This window comes from Plecotus auritus, assembly GCF_963455305.1.
Source record: "Plecotus auritus genome assembly, chromosome: 1".
Classification (NCBI taxonomy): domain Eukaryota; kingdom Metazoa; phylum Chordata; class Mammalia; order Chiroptera; family Vespertilionidae; genus Plecotus; species Plecotus auritus.
This window is the reverse complement of record NC_137770.1, coordinates 11,220,325-11,240,257: the sequence shown is the minus strand read 5'-3', so window position 1 is coordinate 11,240,257 and position 19,933 is coordinate 11,220,325. Positions and strand designations below refer to the sequence as shown.

The 19,933-nt window shown below is 43.0% G+C and overlaps 1 protein-coding gene across 1 annotated transcript in view; it reads right to left on the bottom strand.

Moving 5' to 3' along the window:
• Window positions 1–3,890: 3,890 nt before the first annotated feature.
• The window catches only part of GOLGA5 (golgin A5), a 40,228-nt gene continuing 24,185 nt past the window's right edge, over window positions 3,891–19,933 (bottom strand). The window contains exons 9-13 of the mRNA XM_080644583.1: window positions 14,407–14,505; window positions 12,341–12,566; window positions 9,078–9,183; window positions 5,826–5,889; window positions 3,891–4,363 (exon numbers count right to left, since the gene is read on the bottom strand). Of these exons, the coding sequence (XP_080500709.1) occupies window positions 4,283–4,363; window positions 5,826–5,889; window positions 9,078–9,183; window positions 12,341–12,566; window positions 14,407–14,505 (576 nt within the window). The 3' untranslated portion in view covers window positions 3,891–4,282. The remainder of the gene's footprint in view (window positions 4,364–5,825; window positions 5,890–9,077; window positions 9,184–12,340; window positions 12,567–14,406; window positions 14,506–19,933) is intronic.

The following is a 19,933-nucleotide window of genomic DNA, read 5'->3' as shown; positions in this document are numbered from 1 at the left end:
GGGCACAGGAGCCAAGAAGGAAAGTGTCCTAAGCAGAGGAGACCAAAAAGTTATGGGGGAATGCACAAGTTCATTGATTTGGTATTCTTTGTAATCCCAGAGGAAAATTACCTTCTCAGGTTCAGCCTGCCCTCACCTCAACAAAACGTATTCTATACTATTTAGCATTTGCATGTGGAACAACCGTAGTCTCTAGATTTATTCTGAAACATAGGCTTTTAAAGGTTTTCCCTAAACAAGGTGATGGGTGATTCAGGGGCAGAAAGTGTTACTGAAGAGAAACAAAAGGGGATTTCAGATTCAAACTCCTTACGTTGGCCAACAGGTCCCTACCAGATCGGCCCCACATCGGCCCCACATGCCTCTTCCATGGCCCTCACTGTTCCAGCCATGCTGGCCTCCTTGCTGCTCTGCTCCTGTAACACACCACGCATGCCCCAGTTCAGATGCTTTGCACTTCTTGAACCATCTGCCTGGAAAGCCTACTCCATGTGTTGCACGGCCCGTCACTTTATCCAGGTCTCGCACAATTGTCACCTCTGCCTTCCTCCCCATCACCTCTCTCTGTACCTTCACCTCATTTGATTTGTATTCACGGCACTTAACACTAAGTGACGTGTCTATGGTCTGCTTCCCCGTCTGAATGTAAGTTTCACAGGGCAGGGACTTCTGTTCTTCACCACTCTATCCCAGGTCCTGGAGAGGGCCAGCATACAGGTCCCCATAATCTGAATGACTTGGTAGTCTTGTTATGACTTAAAATTATTTTACCACTTAAAAAAAAATTATTTCAGAGAGAAGAAGGGAGAGGGATAGAAACATCAATGATGAGAGAATCATTGATCAGCTGCCTTCTGCATGCCCCCACAGGGGATTGAGTCTGAAATCCTGGCATGTGCTCTGACCAGGAATCGTACCGTGACCTCCTGATTCATAGGTTGACACTCAACCACTGAGCCACACCAGCCGGGCACTTTTTTTTGAGACATTTTCTATAAATGAGGCTTCTGTATGTAACACACTTGACACTCAAAGTGTTCTTACAAAAGGAAGTTCCACTTACTGTGAGGTGTTGGAGTCCATGTCTGTGGAAGTGCAGAATCATTTACTCTGTTTACTCAGGAGTTAATAGGAATTAACATGTTCAAAATAACCACTAAGATTTTCTTCTCTGTCACTTCTTACAGCCTCAAGTGCCTTACGCTTTAGTCCCTGACCATCTTCTTCGGCTTTTCCAGGTCTTTCCTTCCATACCATCCCGACCAGGATGCCCCTATGGGCCTTTTCCAGGACAGCTGGCCTCTCGCAATGGGAGCTGCAGCCGATGAGGCACATTTGAGGAGTCCGGTGGTTCCCCCACAGGGCGAGAAGGATGTAAGCCTTCCTAAGTCAAGGAAGGCTGCCCAGCCCAGCATCCTACTCCCCATCACCAGCACAGACAGGGTGAGCCTGGTTCCACATTTTAACAAAGTCCCCGCTCCTCCTTGGAAGTATTTGTTCCGTAGCAACAGAAATGGTGGTTTTTGGTAAGCACAAAGTCTAGAGCAGGCGTCCTCAAACTACGGCCCGCGGGCCACATGCGGCCCGCCGAGGACATGTATCCGGCCCACCGGGTGCCACTGCCTGTCCTGCTTAGCAGCCGACGCGTCCCGGGCCTGCAGTGCGCATAGGAATTTGTTCATAGTTTGTTTTTTTAAACTATAGTCCGGCCCTCCAACTGTCTGAGGGACAGTGAACTGGCCCCCTGTTTAAAAAGTTTGAGGACCCCTGGTCTAGAGAAAGGGAAATTTTCTTATGACAATAAACTTATTTTTACACTGACACATAAAGTAGTACAAGAGCTCTGAGAACATATGTGTGTATGTGCACATAAATAAGATGTCCTTAAATGACTGCATTGTATTAGGAAGGAAAAAAATTCGGCCCTCACACAATCCTTTTAATTAGGCCAAAGAAGGTTTTCGTGTTCTCTGATGGTAAGGGATAACCCTTAAAAATCCCCCGAAAAGTCTGTTATTGGTCAAGAATACTGAACCTGAAACTCAATGAGAGATTTAAGTAATAATTTCGGAAGCACTTTGTCAAACTATTTCCAAAGCCAAGAATGTGTAAAAACTGAACAAAAGATTTAGAGCCATACCAACAAAAGCCAGGACATGCGGAGACGGGAAGTCTGGAATACATGATGATGGAGCATGTGCTGTTTTCCATTTTAAGTATGTAACCTGGTTTTAATCATTTTCCAGAAACGTTTCCAAATTAGAGGGAGGGGGGCAACCTTTAAAAGATAGTAACAAACCCCGCCTGGCTCACTGGTTGAGCATCGACCCATGAACAAGGAGGTCACAGTTCCATTCCTGGTTGCAGGCTCCATCCCTGGTGTGGAGTGTGTAGCCGATCAGTGATTCTCTCTCATCATGATGTTTCTCTCTCTCTTCCCCTCCCTTCCTCTCTGAAATCAATAAAAAAATATTTAAAAAAAATTGTTTAAAAATAAGATATTAAAAGACTAAACTCTTTACTCTGTGTAAGACCAGATCTGACTCTGCAGCTCAGACTCTTGACAGGCTAGCATCCCTGAGAACAGACCTGATACAAATCCTACAGGTTTGTGAGTCGACACCCCCACCCACAACACCTCAGGCCCACTTCTAGATGACGTGGTCCTTTCTGCCTTTTTCATTCATGCTAAGTTGAGAAAAAGCCCAAACACACCTCGGATGACCTTTAAACATTTTCTGGGACACGGAGCAGTGTACCAAAACGTCTGAACAATTCATAACTAAAGTCACAGGTCAACGGACGTCCTAGCAGAGATCTCATTGAGAACAGAAACTCCAGCCAGGTTCCGGCAGGGCACGGGCAGGAGGCTTCAGACACTCCTGACTGGAGGGACTCTCCCTCGCACAGCCCGAGCCACACACAGGGTGGGGCAAGAGATTACAGTTGTGAGGATGTGAAACGAAGAGTATTATTTATGGATGATTGTTTTTTCCATATGAACTGTAAACTACTTTTGCCCCACCATGCATATTAATTACATTTGAAGAGAGACCAGGGGACAGAAAAAGTACTGAGACGTATAGAAAAAAAGAAAAGTCACAACAGACATTATATTGGATTTAAAGCAAAGAAAGTGTCGCTCTTCAAAGAATAACTCTGTACTGTCTCTGCACTGGAGTGTTTTAAAAATGCAAAGGTTGCTGAAACAGATTCGATTCCTAAATGCACAAGCAGGGGCTACCGATGTCCTGAGGTAGTGCTGGAGGTGTAGGCTGAGAAAAGGAACAAGGGCGGAGGAAGACGATGAATGACTGAGAACGGAAGGAATTTGGTGCAGGGGTCGGGAGGGGAACTGCACACACTGGGGAAAGGGCAGCCCACTGAGAACCAACCATGAGTGATGCCAGCTGCTGCCACTGCTCTGTCATCTGGCCATCTGGAAGGGTCTGGTTTAATGGGGATAAAAAACTATTATTTTTAAAAAGATAAACGCACAGTAAATTTTATGTTTGTAAGAAGATTTATACCAATCAGGCCTTTAACATGTCAGAAGTAAATTTGCAAAGTTTGCCCTGGCCCGCGTCTTTCAGTGGTTGGAGTGTTGGCCTGTGCCCTGGAGGGTCTCAGGTTCGATTCCCAGTCAAGGGCACGTACCTGGGTTGCAGGTTTGATCCCTGCCCAGCCCCCCTCCCCGAGATTGGGATGCATGCAGGAGGCAACCATTGATGTATCTCCCTCACATTGATGTTTCTTTCTCTCTCCCTGCCCCTCCCTTCCACTCTCTCTAAAAAATAATGGAAACTATATCCTCACTCCTTGGGTGAGGTATACCAAAAGGGGAAAAAGTGTATTTGCAAAGTTAAATACAGGAAAATACAAAAGCAGACTGAATTATCAAAAAGAAAACCTTTTATTTATGTCACTAAATACAATTAGTTTCCCTGATTACAACCCATAATGAGTATCAGTAAAATACAGGCTGGTCTGTACAGAGGTGACCTCCCAGCATCTGTGTGTACATATATACACGGAACCACCAATCTCAGAAAAAGCAGAGCTGAGCTTGTTAAATTATCGTCTGTTTTAGAAACGCTTACCACTTGAAGGAAATTAGAGGAAGATTTAGGTAGCAGAGTACTTGTATAATAACTTAAAAAGTTAAAAGCTTGTAGTGATAAAATAATCTTGGGCACCCTCTTCAGGAATTTGAAGCAATTGACCCTTTACAGATCCAAAGTCTGGAAGAAGACAACCAATCATTGCAACAACCAGGTTCGGTTCATTTGCCATGGGGTTGGTCATGGTGCATTTCCGGTGTATAAGTCAACAGAACTATCATGACCCAGAGGTGAAGCAAAGCCTAAGAAAGAAAAGATAATGTGTGGATTAGTCACTGATCCCATCTACACCACAGGCCCAGTGTGAGGCGCATGGAGGGCAGGAACCACGTCTTAGCTGCCTGTGTACTGTGTTCCTGCCCAGCACTGTGTCTGCAACACTCCAGGGGCTCAGTACGTGTTTACGGGGTAACTAATGAAGAAACAGATGTACAACCGATGGAGGGTAGTAGTTACAATTCCTGCACATTGCTCAGTCAAGTGGAGAAAAGTCCTCAACTCATTCATGACAAGCACATGTACCCCAAACAATCAGGTGATCAATGGCTAGAGAGCCATGAAGTGGCTGGAGAGGCTTTTTAAGAGCAGTCAGAGCTGGTGTTCTGCAAGAGGGCTTGGCCATGCGTTGGTGAAGAGGGTTGGGAAGGCATGCTCGACAGGAATGCTGTGCCAGGTTTCAGAGGTGATCTGGGATCCAGCACAGGACCTCCACTGACACAGTCCCACTAGCTCCCTCGTGATCGGGGACAACGGCATGAGGCTCCATCGCTCAGGCATCACGGGCGTGAAGCATCACGTCTCATGCTGACAGACAGAGTACATGTTCCTCAAAAGCTCCAACCGGAAATCACCCCAGATGTGGACATATTCTGAAACCTTTCTGAGGCCAATCTTTTTCCTCTCATTCTCTCCATCCCTCTCTTCTTAAAAACTTTTTATTTTTTAAGTAACACTTCCCTCTAGTGGATCAGAAAAAAATTTCTTTCTAGGGGTGCTTTTATTCCTTTTGAAGAAAAAATTGCCCGTTTTAATTCAACTCAACTACTTTTAGCATCCCCATTCAGAACAGTGAGTGAGTTTTTTAGGCTCACAGGACACATGAAATGGCATGCCTGACTCTGGTAACCATTATTAGAGCTAAACAATATGAAAGAAAATAAATCAACCTTGAGACCGTTTTAGAAAACAAAGCAAAACACATGGAAAGCAACTTTACATCAAGATAAGAAATCAGTTGTTTTGTATTTTTTATCATAAGAGGGGCTTAGCAATGGAGTTAACTGTAACACTGCACTAAAGTCAATTTTAGTGTAGGAAAAGTCTTTGAGCAATTTATATTTTAGACATAACAAATTATCTTCACTTGCATTACTAAAAATGAATTCTCTTTCAAAACTGATTGCTAAACTTTTAGTCAGAAGACCAGCAGCTGCCTGGCTGGTATAACTCAGTGGTTGAGCCTCAATCCATGAACCAGGAGGTTATGGTTTGATTCCTGGTGAGGGCACATGCCTGGGTTGCAGGCTCGATCCCCGGTAGGGGGAATGCAGGAGGCAGCCAGTCATCATCATTGATGTTTCTGTCTCTCTCTCTCCCTCTTCCTTCCTCTCTGAAGTCAATAAAAACATATTAAAAAAAAAAAAAAAAAGACCAGCAGCTGAAAAAATCAAGTGCAGCATTGTTTTTTTATACAAGTTCACTTACCATATATATAATTACAAAAACTCGTGCTATGGGGTATCTTCGGAGAAAAATTCCCAGACGGATACTGTGCAAATGGTGGTGGGGTGGAGAGAAGAGAAGAGAGTTAGACTAACATTAGATCTACTTGTAGTAATATCTAATAATGCTTTTTAACATTCCACTCATTTATACTAGTTCTGTGGCCACCATAAAGATTTATTTATAGTAGATTAAATAATTATTTGAAATAATCATATAGAAATCCATAGTGTAAACAAATACTTTTATCATTATTTGGGTTTAGCTGTTAAACAGCTTGGTCCCTCTCTAAATCATTTTTCTTTTAGGAACTAAGTAAGTTATAAAACGTAAGGCAAATGTGAAAACAAGAATAGGAAAGTCTAGTTGGAATCAATCTGCAAATTACTAATCAGAAAGCTTTTATATGGACACATGCTTCCCAAAGACACAAAACTACAGAAACTCAAGTAAACACTTAAACAAATGAAGTGTGAGGAGCAATATGATGTCCAGACCTTGCCATTCACGCCTTTTTACATTTCCCCCTATCAAGATGGACACAGGTACAAGCAAATACACCTTCTCTACCTTTCTGTTTCTTTGCCACTAGCACAATGCCTTGCATACTGGTTCTCTACAAGTTATGTAGGCTGAATAAACAAAAGTTGAAATAGATGTGCATATTAATTTGGAAATGACTATGGCATCCTTGGTCCATGGCTTTGGGAATCCTAGTAAATCCTCCTCCTAATATGTAACACCACAGCTATATTCTGATACATAAAAGTAAGAAAAGATTGCTCTTTTATGCAATAGTTCATTGAAACCGTGTTTAATTATAAACACTAAAAGACAAAAGAGCTTAATAGGATATTTAGACATGAACTTTATCAATGCTATATATAAACTATTATAACATTTTTTCCTTTAAAAGATAATAAAAGAGATTATTAACCTTTTATTATTATACCACTTAACAGTGAAATTATTTATGGTAGCACATGTATGAAAATGATAACAGGGGTGGTTTAGAGTAAATATGCAGTAGTCCCTGAGCCTCAGTGAATGTTTGGTGGTTTCTTCAGCAAGTCTTTTGCTTCATTTATTCTGATTGCTAAGTACGGAGCTCCACCTTTATGTGGGTGATTCAAAATCATGATTCTCCTGTGAGCTGTTCTAATCTCGGCCTTGCCAGCAGATGGGTTTACATCCAAAGTAAGAATAGCTTCTCGCCTACTCATTTTCTGTTCAAATCCTCCTTTATAGTAGGATGAAAGGCTAGGTGTGAAATCTTCTGCCATTACTTGTTCTACAGGTTTCCAGACCTGAAATACACAGTGACCTGCAAAAGCTGTAACACCCAGTCCTACAGCATCAAGCTTTTTGCCATCCTTGGTCGATCTCCATGTCCACCCATTTGGTCAAGGGAGGTGAGTACTCAGCATAACATCAGCACTCGCCAGTGGGGGTGATGCTGCCAAGGGCAGCCATGGCACTGCGGCAGAGGGAGACCTAAAACCTTTGACAATTATTTAAGAACTTTATTAATAGGTGCTTGCAGTTTGTTGACTTTAAAAAAAAAAAAATCAAGTTGTAAACTTTTTTTACAAATTAAAAATGAGGTTCTTAAAAAATCTCAACTTGCCAGATATGTAACAATTTAAAAGGTGTATTAAGAAAAACTAGGCTTTTTTTTTTTTTTTTAACGTGTTTGTCATTACCAAAAAAGAGACACCTTTAGGTAAAAATAATAAAACCCCCATGCTGTGTAACTGGTCCACGGGCAAAAAGCAAGCACTTAAGGTCTTCAGCTCCCATCTTTTTTGTTGTTGTTGTTAATCTCACATGAGGCTATTTTTCCATTGCTTTTTGGAGAGAGTGGAACGCGCGCGCGCACCCTTGACTAGGAATCAAACCCAAGAACCTTGGGTGCACAGGCTGACGCTCTAACCACTTAGGAACACTGGCCAGGCTTGGTCTTAATACTGCTAGAATTTTATATTCATTTCTTCTTGTTGGATGACTGAACCGGATAGTAGAGATGGTAAGCTGGCGTTTACTCAGCCCTGCTCAGCTTTGGGAGCAGATGAATTCTCAGCTGGTGGGTCAGCTGCTTAGTCTCAGTGCCATCTTTAGGGTTTTCTAGGCATCTGCACAAGTTGCAGCGGTACCGATGTGGAGGTAGCTGTTGACCTCGGGTCTCTGGTAATCCTGCTGGCAATTGTGTGGAGGACCCTCTGACGTGGAAAGCATCTAAATGCTTATGGTCTGCTGCACATTTACTGCCTCGCACTGGAACTCCACAGGGGCCTGTAACATTCGCTGCCTCCACACCCTTTTCTCCTTTAACTACATCAAACCCTATAGCCTCTCCTTCTACACTGTGAGGATACTTCCTGGGGTTCTTCTTCTTTATGGCCGTCTGGTGTACAAATACATCTTCTTTGGTGTCATTCCTGTTGATTAAACCATATCCGTCTCTTACACTGAACCATTTTACTGTTCCCAAAATCTTCGTTGCAATGGTTTTGTCTCTGCTGGCAGGTGCCCAGGATATGAGGCTACCTGGGCTGGCACTCCCTGTGCCACTGCCCAGAGTGCCAGGCTTGGTGTTGGCAGTGTTGAGGGTGGGGGTGGCAGGCCTCGCTGCTGATGGTTGGGGTGATGGTGACTGGGGCTGTCTGCAGCAGCTGCGGCTCCTCCCAGGGTGTGATGGTAACTAGGCCGGAGCGATGGCAGTGGTGCTGCTTGGAGCTCTCTAGGGTCCTCTCTTCACTCCCAACAGACGTCTAAAACATTTTCTACGTAAGGTAGATGTCTGCTAGTATAAAAAGTTTGTAAGTATATACATAACATAAATTACGCATTATTTATGTAATATATAAAAACATATTACAATGAGTACTGTTCATTAGTAGCATCTTTTATTCTAATCACATGACAAAGTATTGAGATAAAGCATTCAAATGGATGCATTTACATGTGATAGAGACTTTCTCAATTTAATGAGTTTTTAAATAGAGTTTATTACAGAAAGAAGAGAAATGGTCAGGATTAATCATTTTCAATAAGTATAGGCACTGGCAGACCTCTTAAAGCAATTTCATGACACTGAAATACCATGAAAGGAATAAGGTAAATGTCACTTTAAATATCAGCTCTATCTGATGGGACTCACAATGATGAAAACCACTAGAAAAGGTTATAAAAATATTTGATGGTCCATCACTCATCGTTACTGGCAGGACTTACCTAAATTGGTCAATTGAACTAGCAGCTTTGCGGACTCTTCCATACATTCCTGCCAGACTGGTTTCTGTGTCATTAAAAAGAACAGGAACATTTCGTAGACGTGCCCCTGTTTAAACAAGAAAATAATGAATGAATTTTTTAACAAAATTATAGTTGAATATACATTAAGTTACATATGAAAGAAATTCTCAAGGCCAACTTTCTAAGTATTACATCCAGAGATAAAATCATAAAAAAACAGGTAAATTTGATTATATGAAATGTTTGAACTTCCATACCCAAAAAATCAAAATGTAAAAACTAAAAAGTTATTTCTCTATGAAATTAACAAAAATTAAAGTTTATAAATACCAAGTGTTGCCAATAGTCAATATTAATGGACACAACTCCTGTGTTAGTAAGAATGGCCTTTCTACAAAGCCGATGACTCCCACATTTCATCTCCAGCCCAGACCACTCCCAACTCTAGACTTGTCCAATCACCTGTTCCATTTCCATCTGGATGACTCACAGTCATCTCAAACTCAGCATGCCAAAACCATGGTACTGGCTTCTTGCCTCTGCTGCCAACCCACTCGTCCTGCAGTTCTCCCCATCTCAGACATGAAAACTCCATCCTTCCATCTGCTCAGGACCCCAACCTTGACTCCTTTCTTCCTGTCAAACTTCACAATCTGCCAGCAAATGCTGTCAGCTCACCTTTAAAATGAATCCTCACAATCCCCACTCTGTTCTGAACCACCCTCATCTCCCACATGGATTAATACAACAGCTCCTCCTGGTCCCCTGCCTCCACTCTTAGTTCTTTGTAGTCTACTATGGACACAGCAGCCAGAGGTATCTTGTTAAAATACAGGTTACATCAGCCCCCCTTCTCAAGACCCTCCAGTGGCTTTCCCTTCCTTCAGATGTCATCCTACAGACCTAAACAGCCTCCTCAAGTTCTCTGAATTCACCTTCCATGCCACTCCCCTCACTCCTGCTGCCCTGGCCTCCCTGCTGTTCCTGCAACATTCCCGCCACAGGGCCTTTGCAGCACCTGTTCTTCTCCCTACCTGGAACACTTTTCCCGTGGATCTCCTCATTGTCTACTTACCTCCTACCTTTTCAATGAGGTCTCCCCTGACCACCCTAAAGTACAATCCCATCTCCACAGTTGGCACCCCATGTCTCCCTTCCTCGGCAGCAAATATCACCACCTCACATCATTCATTTACTGCCTGTGTCCTCCACCTGCATTCCTCTCCACACTACCAGAATGGAAGATCCACAGGGCAGAGATTTTGGTCTCTTTTGTTGTCCAATGTCTAAGATAGTACCTGGTATAAACTAAGCACTTAGTAATTATTTGCTGATTTTGCCACCAAAAATCAAAAAGCCTTCAAATGTGTATACCTATTGACCCTGCAATTCCATTTCTAATCATTTATCCCAAGAAAATAAAAGAGATGTACAGAAAATATTTTCCTCAGAACTGCTATATTACAACAAAAAATGCCAACAATCTAAATTCCCAACCATAAGGAACTGATCAAACAAATTACAGTATTTACACAATAGATTCCTATAAAGTAATGTATGAACTATTGTATAAACTATGATATTTATGTGAAAAAGAAAAGTTAAAAATCAATAAAACAGATAATATAAACATATATAGGGAAAAAGCCTAAAAGGACTTTCTAGGATTAAGGTTGTTGAAGCTTACACTAAAATCTTTAACACCTCCCCCCCTTTTTTTTAATCCTCACTCGAGGATATGTTTTCACTGGTGATTTCTTTTTTTTAGAGAGAGAGAAACATCCATCAGTTGCCTCCTATACATGTCACAACCAGGGATCAAACCCTGACAGGGAATGGAATCCTCCATCTTTTGTTATATGAGATGACACTCCAACCAACTAAGCCACACTGGCCAGGGCTTTAACGTTCTTTCTGAGTATGTATTTTGGGAATACAGATTTTCTATTAAAATTATGGAGCATGGATATACTTATATGACTACTAGAGGCCCGGTGCACAGATTCGTTCACCGGTGGGGTCCCTTGGCCTGACCTGCGCCCAGTCGCAATCTGGGACCCCTCGGGGGATGTTGGATAGACTGTTTTGACCCAATCCCCACAGGCCCAATCCAGACAGGAGAGAGCCTGATCCTGTGCATTGAGCATCTGTCCCCTGGTGGTCAGTGCGTGTCATAGTGACCCGTGGACCTATCGTTCTGTTGTATGGTCATTTGGTTGCTTAGGCTTTTACATATATATATAGACTAGAGGCCCGATGCACAAATTTTGCAGCCCCTCACAGCCTTGGCCGGCCCTCTCAGCTCTGGCTTTGTCTGGAAGGTCGTCCAGACAGTCATTCTGCTGTTCAGACTAATTAGCATACTAGCTCTTTATTATATAGGATGTATCAGCTTTAATATTCATAATTATAGCCCTAGCCGGTTTGGCTCAGTGGATAGAGCATTGGCCTGCGGACTGAAGGATCCTGGGTTCGATTCCGGTCAAGGGCACATGCCCGGGCTGCAGGCTCAATCCTCAGTGGGAAGTGAGCAGGAGGCAGCCAATCAATGATTCTCTCTCATCATTGATGTTTCTATCTTTCTCCCCCTTCCTCTCTGAAATCAATAAAAATATATTAAAAAATAAAAACGGGTTCTTCAACCTATTGCTCATAAAAATTAAAAAATATATATTCATAATTATGGATTGGAAGATTATTAAAGCAAATTTTGCTTTAAGATTCCCGAAAGTCCCTCTGTACTGAATCATTTGCTTTGTCTACAACATCCCACTGAGCGTCCTATATATTTAAATATGACTATGGGTCCTCAGGCCTCTTTCCTCCAAGTCCCACACTAGTGAGGGATATTAATCAGCCCACAGTCCAATTTACTGATGATCATATCAAACAGCACATGGCCCATCTTCACATAAGGAGAAAAGTGGGTGCTTCGTTGGATGAAACTTCTTTCTTAATAAAAATGGTATTTTTTAAACTTATCAAAATCATGTTTGAATTAGCAACATTAGAAATCAAGGCAACAAAATGTTTTTATTTTTAATCCTCACCCGAGGATATTTTTCCACTGATTTTTAGGAAGAGTGGAAGAGAGAGGGAAAGACAGAGAGAAACATCAATGTGAGAGAAACACATCGATTGGTTGCCTCTCCCACGGACCCCGACCAGGGCCCAGGCCGGGGAGGAGCCTGCAACCAAGGTACGTGCCCTTGACTGGAACTGAATGGCCGTTCTTCTTTTACCTTCGCCATTGTCAACTCCAGACATATTGATGGAAGACCCAGTGCCCCCAGCTCCAGTGGCCGATTTCATCTGCTGCTCGAGGCGCTCCAGCTGGAAGACCAGCGAGTTCTTCTCAGTGCTGAGGCTCTCCAGCATGGTCTGCTTCTGGATGAGAGTCTCTGTCAGCTGATGGAGTCGACTCTCCAACTCGGACTGGCTGCTATTGCTTAGGGTTTTATTGGTAAGCTGAAAGGCAACAGTTCATAAAAGCATTACATAAAACCAGTCATATAACACAGAAACCACACTGCCACATCCCCACAGGTGAACTGTGGTATTTACTGATTTCTCAAAACTCTGAATGGTTCCTTCATTGACTACAGAAGAAATTTTCAAACTATATTAGTGGGTCACAAAATCAACTTGGTGGTTCAATCGACGCGTTAAAAAGTAGAACAGAATGGGACATATCAGAGCGTACAGCACATAGTATGTGAGAGTATTATTTTGTGAAACTTCTCTATTAGTTTTGTACGTTTTAAGAATGTGTGAGTACTGAGACATGATATAAACCGTATTTCTTACTGTAATATCATGGTCAAAAATATCTGAAAGCACTGATCCATGGGACATAGTTGAAACATTTCGACCTGGATAACTCAACGGTTGTGCAAAGACCACTCTCTTCCGGTGGTTTTCATCCCTGCTCTGTGATTTCCTCGCTATCTGACTTGGACAAACTGCTACACTTCTCTGAATCTGTTTCCTCAAGTGAGGACGAATGTGCTTGTTGTCTGTCTCCTCGTGTGTTAACTGAAGATAACAGTGCCTGTTGCACATGGTGTTTAGGGATATTAAATGAGAATTTCCCTAGTAGGGTCTGGCTGACGGTTCTTTTTTTTTTTAAATATATTTTATGATTTTTTACAGAGAGGAAGAGAGAGGGATAGAAAGTTAGAAACATCGATGAGATAGAGACATCGACCAGCTGCCTCCTGCACGCCCCCTACTGGGGATGTGCCCGCAACCCAGGTACATGCCCATGACCGGAATCGAACCTGGGACCCTTCAGTCTGCAGGCCAACGCTCTATCCACTGAGCCAAACCAGTTAGGGCTTGGCTGACGGTTCTTAGTAACTTCCTTCATTGCATCTTCTATTTGTTCTCATGTGTCACATTTCCCTCCTCCACTCAGCTGTCCACATTTCCTGCTTGGAAAATTCAGTCCCCTTCTCTTATCCAGGCTCTACCTGCCTTCAAAGCCTCTTCCTTGAAGCCTTTTCCAACAACTCTAGCCCAAGCTGACCTCAGCCTTCTTTTAGACTCCTCCGGACTGCCTCAGCATTTATCAATCACTTTGGTAACACTGTTTAAAGGAGTCCATTACTTACTGAGTCAATCGCCTGAAGAGAAGGGAGGAAAGGACAATCTACAACTACAGAGTAAGTGAATGCATGATTTCGGCAGTTAATGATCAAGACTGGTAAATTTGGGTGCTAGGCACAGGCTGTTTTCTTTATGTTTCTCATTTCCAGAGTTACAAAGAGGTCTTGCTGACTTCATGGAAGACCTATCAATTGCTAATAGAAAGATTTATCCCTGGATTTTTCTTAGGAAAAGGAAAACACATTTATGAAACTGGCAATCAGCACAATCCCCACTGAAGTTAGAAGGTGTTGAGATAATTCACATCTCCTCAAGTGACTCTGGCTACAAGATCTATAATAATAAAAGTGTAATATGCTAATTAGACCGGACAGCCAGACGTCCTTCCGGACAACCTTCCAGATGAAGCCAGGCTGCGAGGGCTGAGGGCAGCCGACACGGCTTCAAGGGCTGAGCCCCTTGCACAAATTTCATGCATCAGGCCTCTAGTACTTCTATAAGAAGCAAGCCACAGAATACAGCAAGTGCAGACTCATAGGCATTAGATGAAAAGTTGATATCAGGTTGAAAATAACATTGTACCACTGCAACAAGAAAACTCAGATGAAAATATGGAAAAAGAAGATCTTACTGTATTCTCTGGAAAAAATGTGCCTTTACAATGAATGGTATCTTTGCCCAAGTTGTAAATGACACATACCTGATTCCTAAGTTTCTGAATTTCTTCTTCTCGATCTTTAATTCTGCTTTGCAATGTATTCTTTGTTCGATAAAGATCTTCTTCTATATAATGGAATTCCTACAAAGTGAGGCACAAAATAAAAGTTCAAACAGCATTCCCTATTCCATCGCCAGAACCTAAAACAGTGCCTGACACATAGCAGACACTCAATATGTGCTGAGTATATACTGAATGAATAAATGAACAGATTTGGATGGGTCTAATAAAAAGTTATACTTCAGCATCATGTATCAATCTGTATATGAACGTTTAAGTACAAGTCTTTACGTGCTCATATGTTTTAAATTTTTCTAGAACTGCTACTGAATCATATGATAAGTGTATGTCTAATTTAAAGGAAGAAAACCTGCCAATTGTTTTCTGAATTGTTTTCCAAATACCTGTACCAGTTTGCATTCCAACAGCAATATAAGAGCATGCCAGTTCTTCCACATCCTTCCCACATTTGGTGTTGTCAGTCTCTTTAAGTGTAGCTAATCTAGTTGGGTATGTGGTGCTATCTCATTGAGGTTTCACTTTGCATTTCCCTAATGATTAATGATGTTGAGCAGCTTATTCATGTGCTTATTTGTATCAGGCAATATCTTGTACCTTTTTTGCACTGTCATTAACAAAAGAGAGAGAAAGAAACAAATACCTCTGGGTTCACTATCAACTGCATTAAACCACTGCTAGTCTGTATAATAAATATGATCATTCAGAGTCAAGTCGGAATTTAAGAACAAAGCACATTCCAGGAAAGAAAAAGTAATTAGTTAGCTAAATACCTTCAAAAGCATTACGTAGCATAGGGAATATCGTCAATTATATTGTTAATAACTTTGCATGGTGACAGATGCTAACATCCTGGGGATCATTTTGCAATGTATATAAATATCAAATCACTATAATGTACACCTAAAACTAATGGTATATTGTATGTCAATTATATGTCAATTTAAAAATGCATTATGCTTCACTGTGCTGGGAGCTTCATCAGTAAAGGGAGCTGTATGAAGACATACACGTGAGATGGACTAATCTGCCAAAGACTACTTTAGACATTTAGTTCAACCTGCTCATTTCCCAGACTGTAAAAACTGAGATAAGTGAAAAAAGAGAAAATGGCCCTAGCTAGTTTGGCTCAATGGATAGAGCATCAGCCTGCAGACTAAAGGGTTCTGGGTTCAATTCCTGTCAAGGGCACATGCCCGAGTTGTGGGCTCGATCCCCAGTAGGGGGCGAGAGCAGAAGGCAGCCAATCTGTGACTCTCTCATCATTGATGTTTCAATCTCTCTCTTCCTCTCCCTTCCTCTCTGAAATCAATAAAAATATATGTTTTAAAAAAAGAGAGAATAAGCCTAACCAATAGACACAGACAATAGGGGGGTGAGGGCATGAGTGGGGGGGGGGATAGGAGGGGTAATGGGGGAATAAGGACACATATGTAACACCTTAATCAATGAAGAAATTAAAAAAAAAGAGAGAGAGAGAAAATGAGGAAGGTAATTAGGGTAGGAGAATAACAATTTACAGGTATGCCTTATTTCTGAAGCTCTAGGCTAGCACAAAATTTAAGGATGAATGATCTAAACTGATGAAGAGCACTACAGGACATTTAATCCTAAAATTAAGTACTTCACAACATCTGATTACTAAGTAAACAGTCATAGCTATATTCAACTCCACTTTCTTCTACTTACCTCCCTCATTTTATAAAAGGGCACTGGAAATGAATGTGGTTGAAACCATGTGCCATAATAAAATGAAAATTATCTCACTAATCATCAAGAACATAAAATTTTTGCCTTTAAATATATATTAGATCCTTAAATAAATTAAAATGCAATTTCTGAAAGGATAGCTAATCTTTTTTTTTAATTTAATAAATCTTTATTGTTCAGATTATTACAATTGTTTCTCCTTTTTCCCCCCATAGCTCCCCTCCACCTGGTTCCCACCCCACCCTTTGCCCTTACCCCCCCTTCACTGTCCTCATCCATAGGTGTACGATTTTTGTCCAGTCTCTTCTTGCACCCCCCATCCCCCTTTCCCCCTGAGAATTATCAGTCCACTCCCTTTCTATGCCCCTGATTTTATTATATTCACCAGTTTATTCTATTCCTCAAATTTTTAATTCACTTGATTTTTAGATTCACTTGTTGATAGATATGTATTTGTTGTTCATAATTTTTCTCTTTACTTTTTTCTTCTTCCTCCTCTTAAAGAATGCCTTTCAGCATTTCATATAATACTGGTTTGGTGGTGATGAACTCCTTCAGCTTTTTCTTATCTGTGAAGCTCTTTATCTGCCCTTCAATACTGAATGATAGCTTTGCTGGGTAGAGTAATCTTGGTTGTAGGTTCTTGCTATTCATCACTTTGAATATTTCTTGCCACTCCCTTCTGGCCTGCATAGTTTCTGTTGAGAAATCAGCTGACAGTCGTATGGATGCTCCCTTGTAGGTAATTAACTGTTTTTCTCTTGCTGCTTTTAATATTCTCTCTTTGTCTTTTGCTCTTGGCATTTTAATTATGATGTGTCTTGGTGTGGTCCTCTTTGGATTCCTTTTGTTTGGGGTTCTGTGCTCTTCCTGGACTTGTAAGTCTATTTCTTTCACCAGGTCGGGGAAGTTTTCTGTCATTATTTCTTCAAATAGGTTTTCAGTATCTTTCTCTCTCTCTTCTTCTGGCACCCCCATAATTCTGATGTTGGTATGCTTAAAGTTGTCCCAGAGGCTTCTTACACTATCTTCAACTTTTTGAATTCTTTTTTCTTTTTTTTGCTTTTCCGGTTGAGTGTTTTTTGCTTCTTTGTATTTCAAATCTTTGACTTGATTCTTGCGTTCCTCTAGTTTGCTGTTGGGTCTCTGTATAATATTTTTTATTTCAGTCAGTGTATGTTTAATTTCTAGTTGGTCCTTTTTCATATCTTCGAGGTTCTCGTTGTATTTATCGGCCTTTTCTAGGATATTCTTGAAGAGCCTTATAACCGTGGTTTTGAATTCTATATCCAGTCGTTTGTTTTCCTCCATTTCTTTCGTTTGTGATCTGTTTCTTCGTCTCCCCATTTTTCACTGCTTTGCTGAGTTGGTAGAGTAGCTTTGTGTGCTAGGTTTCCTATATGGCCCAGTGGGTCGGCCTCCCTAGTTAACCTGAGGTGGACACTCTTGGTGCACCTCTTTGTGGACTGTGTGTACAGCCTTGTTGTAGTTAAGTCTTGATTGTTGTTGGTATCACGGGGAGGAATTGACCTGCAGGCCAGTTGGCTGTGAGGATCAGCTGTGTCTATGCTGAGAGAAGTTTGGTGCTGGAGACAGCCTTATAGGATTAGCCTTGCCAGATTGCAAAAGCCTTTGTGCTCAGCTTGGAAGGGGTGGAGTCTCAGGGCGGGGCAGACAGTCTCGGCTTCCCGTCAGCCCTGCCCTTGGGCGGGTCAGCAGACCTCTGCCTTCCGAGGTTCCCGAGTTTCCTGATTCCGCCTTACAGTCCAGATTTCCCCGGTAAGAGCGTGGGTCCCCAGGGGCTTGCCTGGATCTGCGGTTCAGTGCAATCAGGAGCCTCTGACTCCCCTCTGCCAGGGATAGCCCGTGGCAACCTCCACAGTCAGTCTTTGTGTGCACTCACGCCTCCAGACCCCTGCCCCTGCCGCCGCGGCTCCCGAGTCTCCGAGTCTCCGTGTGCCTTTCTCTCTACCTGACAGTCCAAACTCCCCCTGTATGAGCCTGGGTCCACAGGGTTTCACCCGGAACTGAGGTTCACTGCAGTCGGAACTGGGGTTCAGTGCAGTCGGGGGCTTCTTTCCCCCTTCCGCCAGAGAAAGCCAGCCAGGCACTCCACCGCCCTTCCTCTCTGTGCGCGCGTGTCTCCGTACCTCTGCTCTTTGCCGCTCCTTCTCCCTGAGATTTCCTCTTTCCTTCTAGTTGTAGAATTTCCACTCAGCCAGCTTTCCTGTGGTTCTGGATGGTGTCCGTTCTATCTTTTAGTTGTAGTTTTGAAATTGTTGTGCGGGGCAGCAGTTTAGGTGCTTACCTATGCCGCCATCTTGGTTTCTCTCAGGATAGCTAATCTTTTAATTAAATTAAGATAGCCCATGATGTACTCTGTAGGTTGCTACTCAGTTTTTCTCTTAATATGCAGAAAACAGATTTAAGTGCTACTTTCGAAATAGAAACAAATAATTCTCTGAGAATTGAACCACTTTCAGAAAGAATAAATCCTAATGTAAAAAAATCTGCCAGGCTAGAATGGCTCAGTTGATTGACTGCTGTCCTGTGCTCCAAAAGGTTGCCAGTTCAATTCCCAGTCAGGGCACATACCTGGGCTGCTGTGTTGATCCCCAATTGGGGCATTTATACAGGGCAACCAATCAATGTTTCTTTCTCACATTGATGCTTCTCTCTCAGGACAACCAATCAATGTTTCTTTTTCACATTGATGTTTCCATCCCTCTTTCCTTTCCTCCCTCCCCTCCCCTCCTCCAAGCATGTCCTCAGGTGAAGATTTAAAAAATAAATCTTTAAAGGACATAAATATGCAAAACTGGAATAGTTTTATCTTCTATAAAATAAACACGACAGTGATTTTATTATGAGAAATGAACTAAGATAATGTAAATTAAGTGACTATAACAATGTCACTGCTCAATAAATTATAGATGTTACTAGTGGCCCGGTGCACGAAATTCATGCACGAAATTCGTGCACAAGGGGGGGCTGTCCCTTAGCCCGGCCTGCACCCTCTCTAATCTGGGACCCCTTGGGGGCAGTCAGTCATCCCTCTTGCAATCAGGGACCGCTGGCTCCTAACCGCTCACCTGCCTACCTGCCTGATCGCCCCTAACCACTCTGCCTGCCAGCTTGCTCACCCCCAACTGCGCCCCCCCCACTGGCCTTCTCACTCCCAACTACCCATCCCCTTGCTGGCCTGATTGCCCCCAACTGCCCCCCCGCCAGCCTGATCACCACCAACTGCCCCTCCGCCAGCCTGCTTGCCCCCCCTGCCAGCCTGATCGCCCCCAACTGCCCCCCTGTTGGCCTGCTCGCCACCTACTGCCCCCCCTGCCAGCCTGCTCACCCCCTACTGCCCCCACTGCCAGCATGCTTGCCCCAAACTGCCTCTCCCATTGTCCTGATCACGTCCAACTGTCCCCCACTGCCAGCCTGCTTGCCCCCAACTGCTCCCCCTTGCTGGCCTGCTTGCCCCCAACTGGCCCCCCCTGCTGGCCTGCTCGCCCCCAACTTCCCCCACTGCTGGCCTGATCACCCCCAACTGCCCTCCCCTCCTGGTCTGATCACCCTAACTGCCCCTGCCTCAGCCCTGCCACTATGGCTTTATCTGGGAGGCAGCCATGGAGCCAACTGGGGCGACCAAGGAAGCCAAGCCTCCCACCCGCTCCAGCCGGCTCCATGGCTCCGGCCGGCGCCGCCATCTTTGTCACAATTTGGATATTCCCTCCTTATTGGCTGTGGGCACCGCCATCTTTATTATGAAGTGATGGTTAAT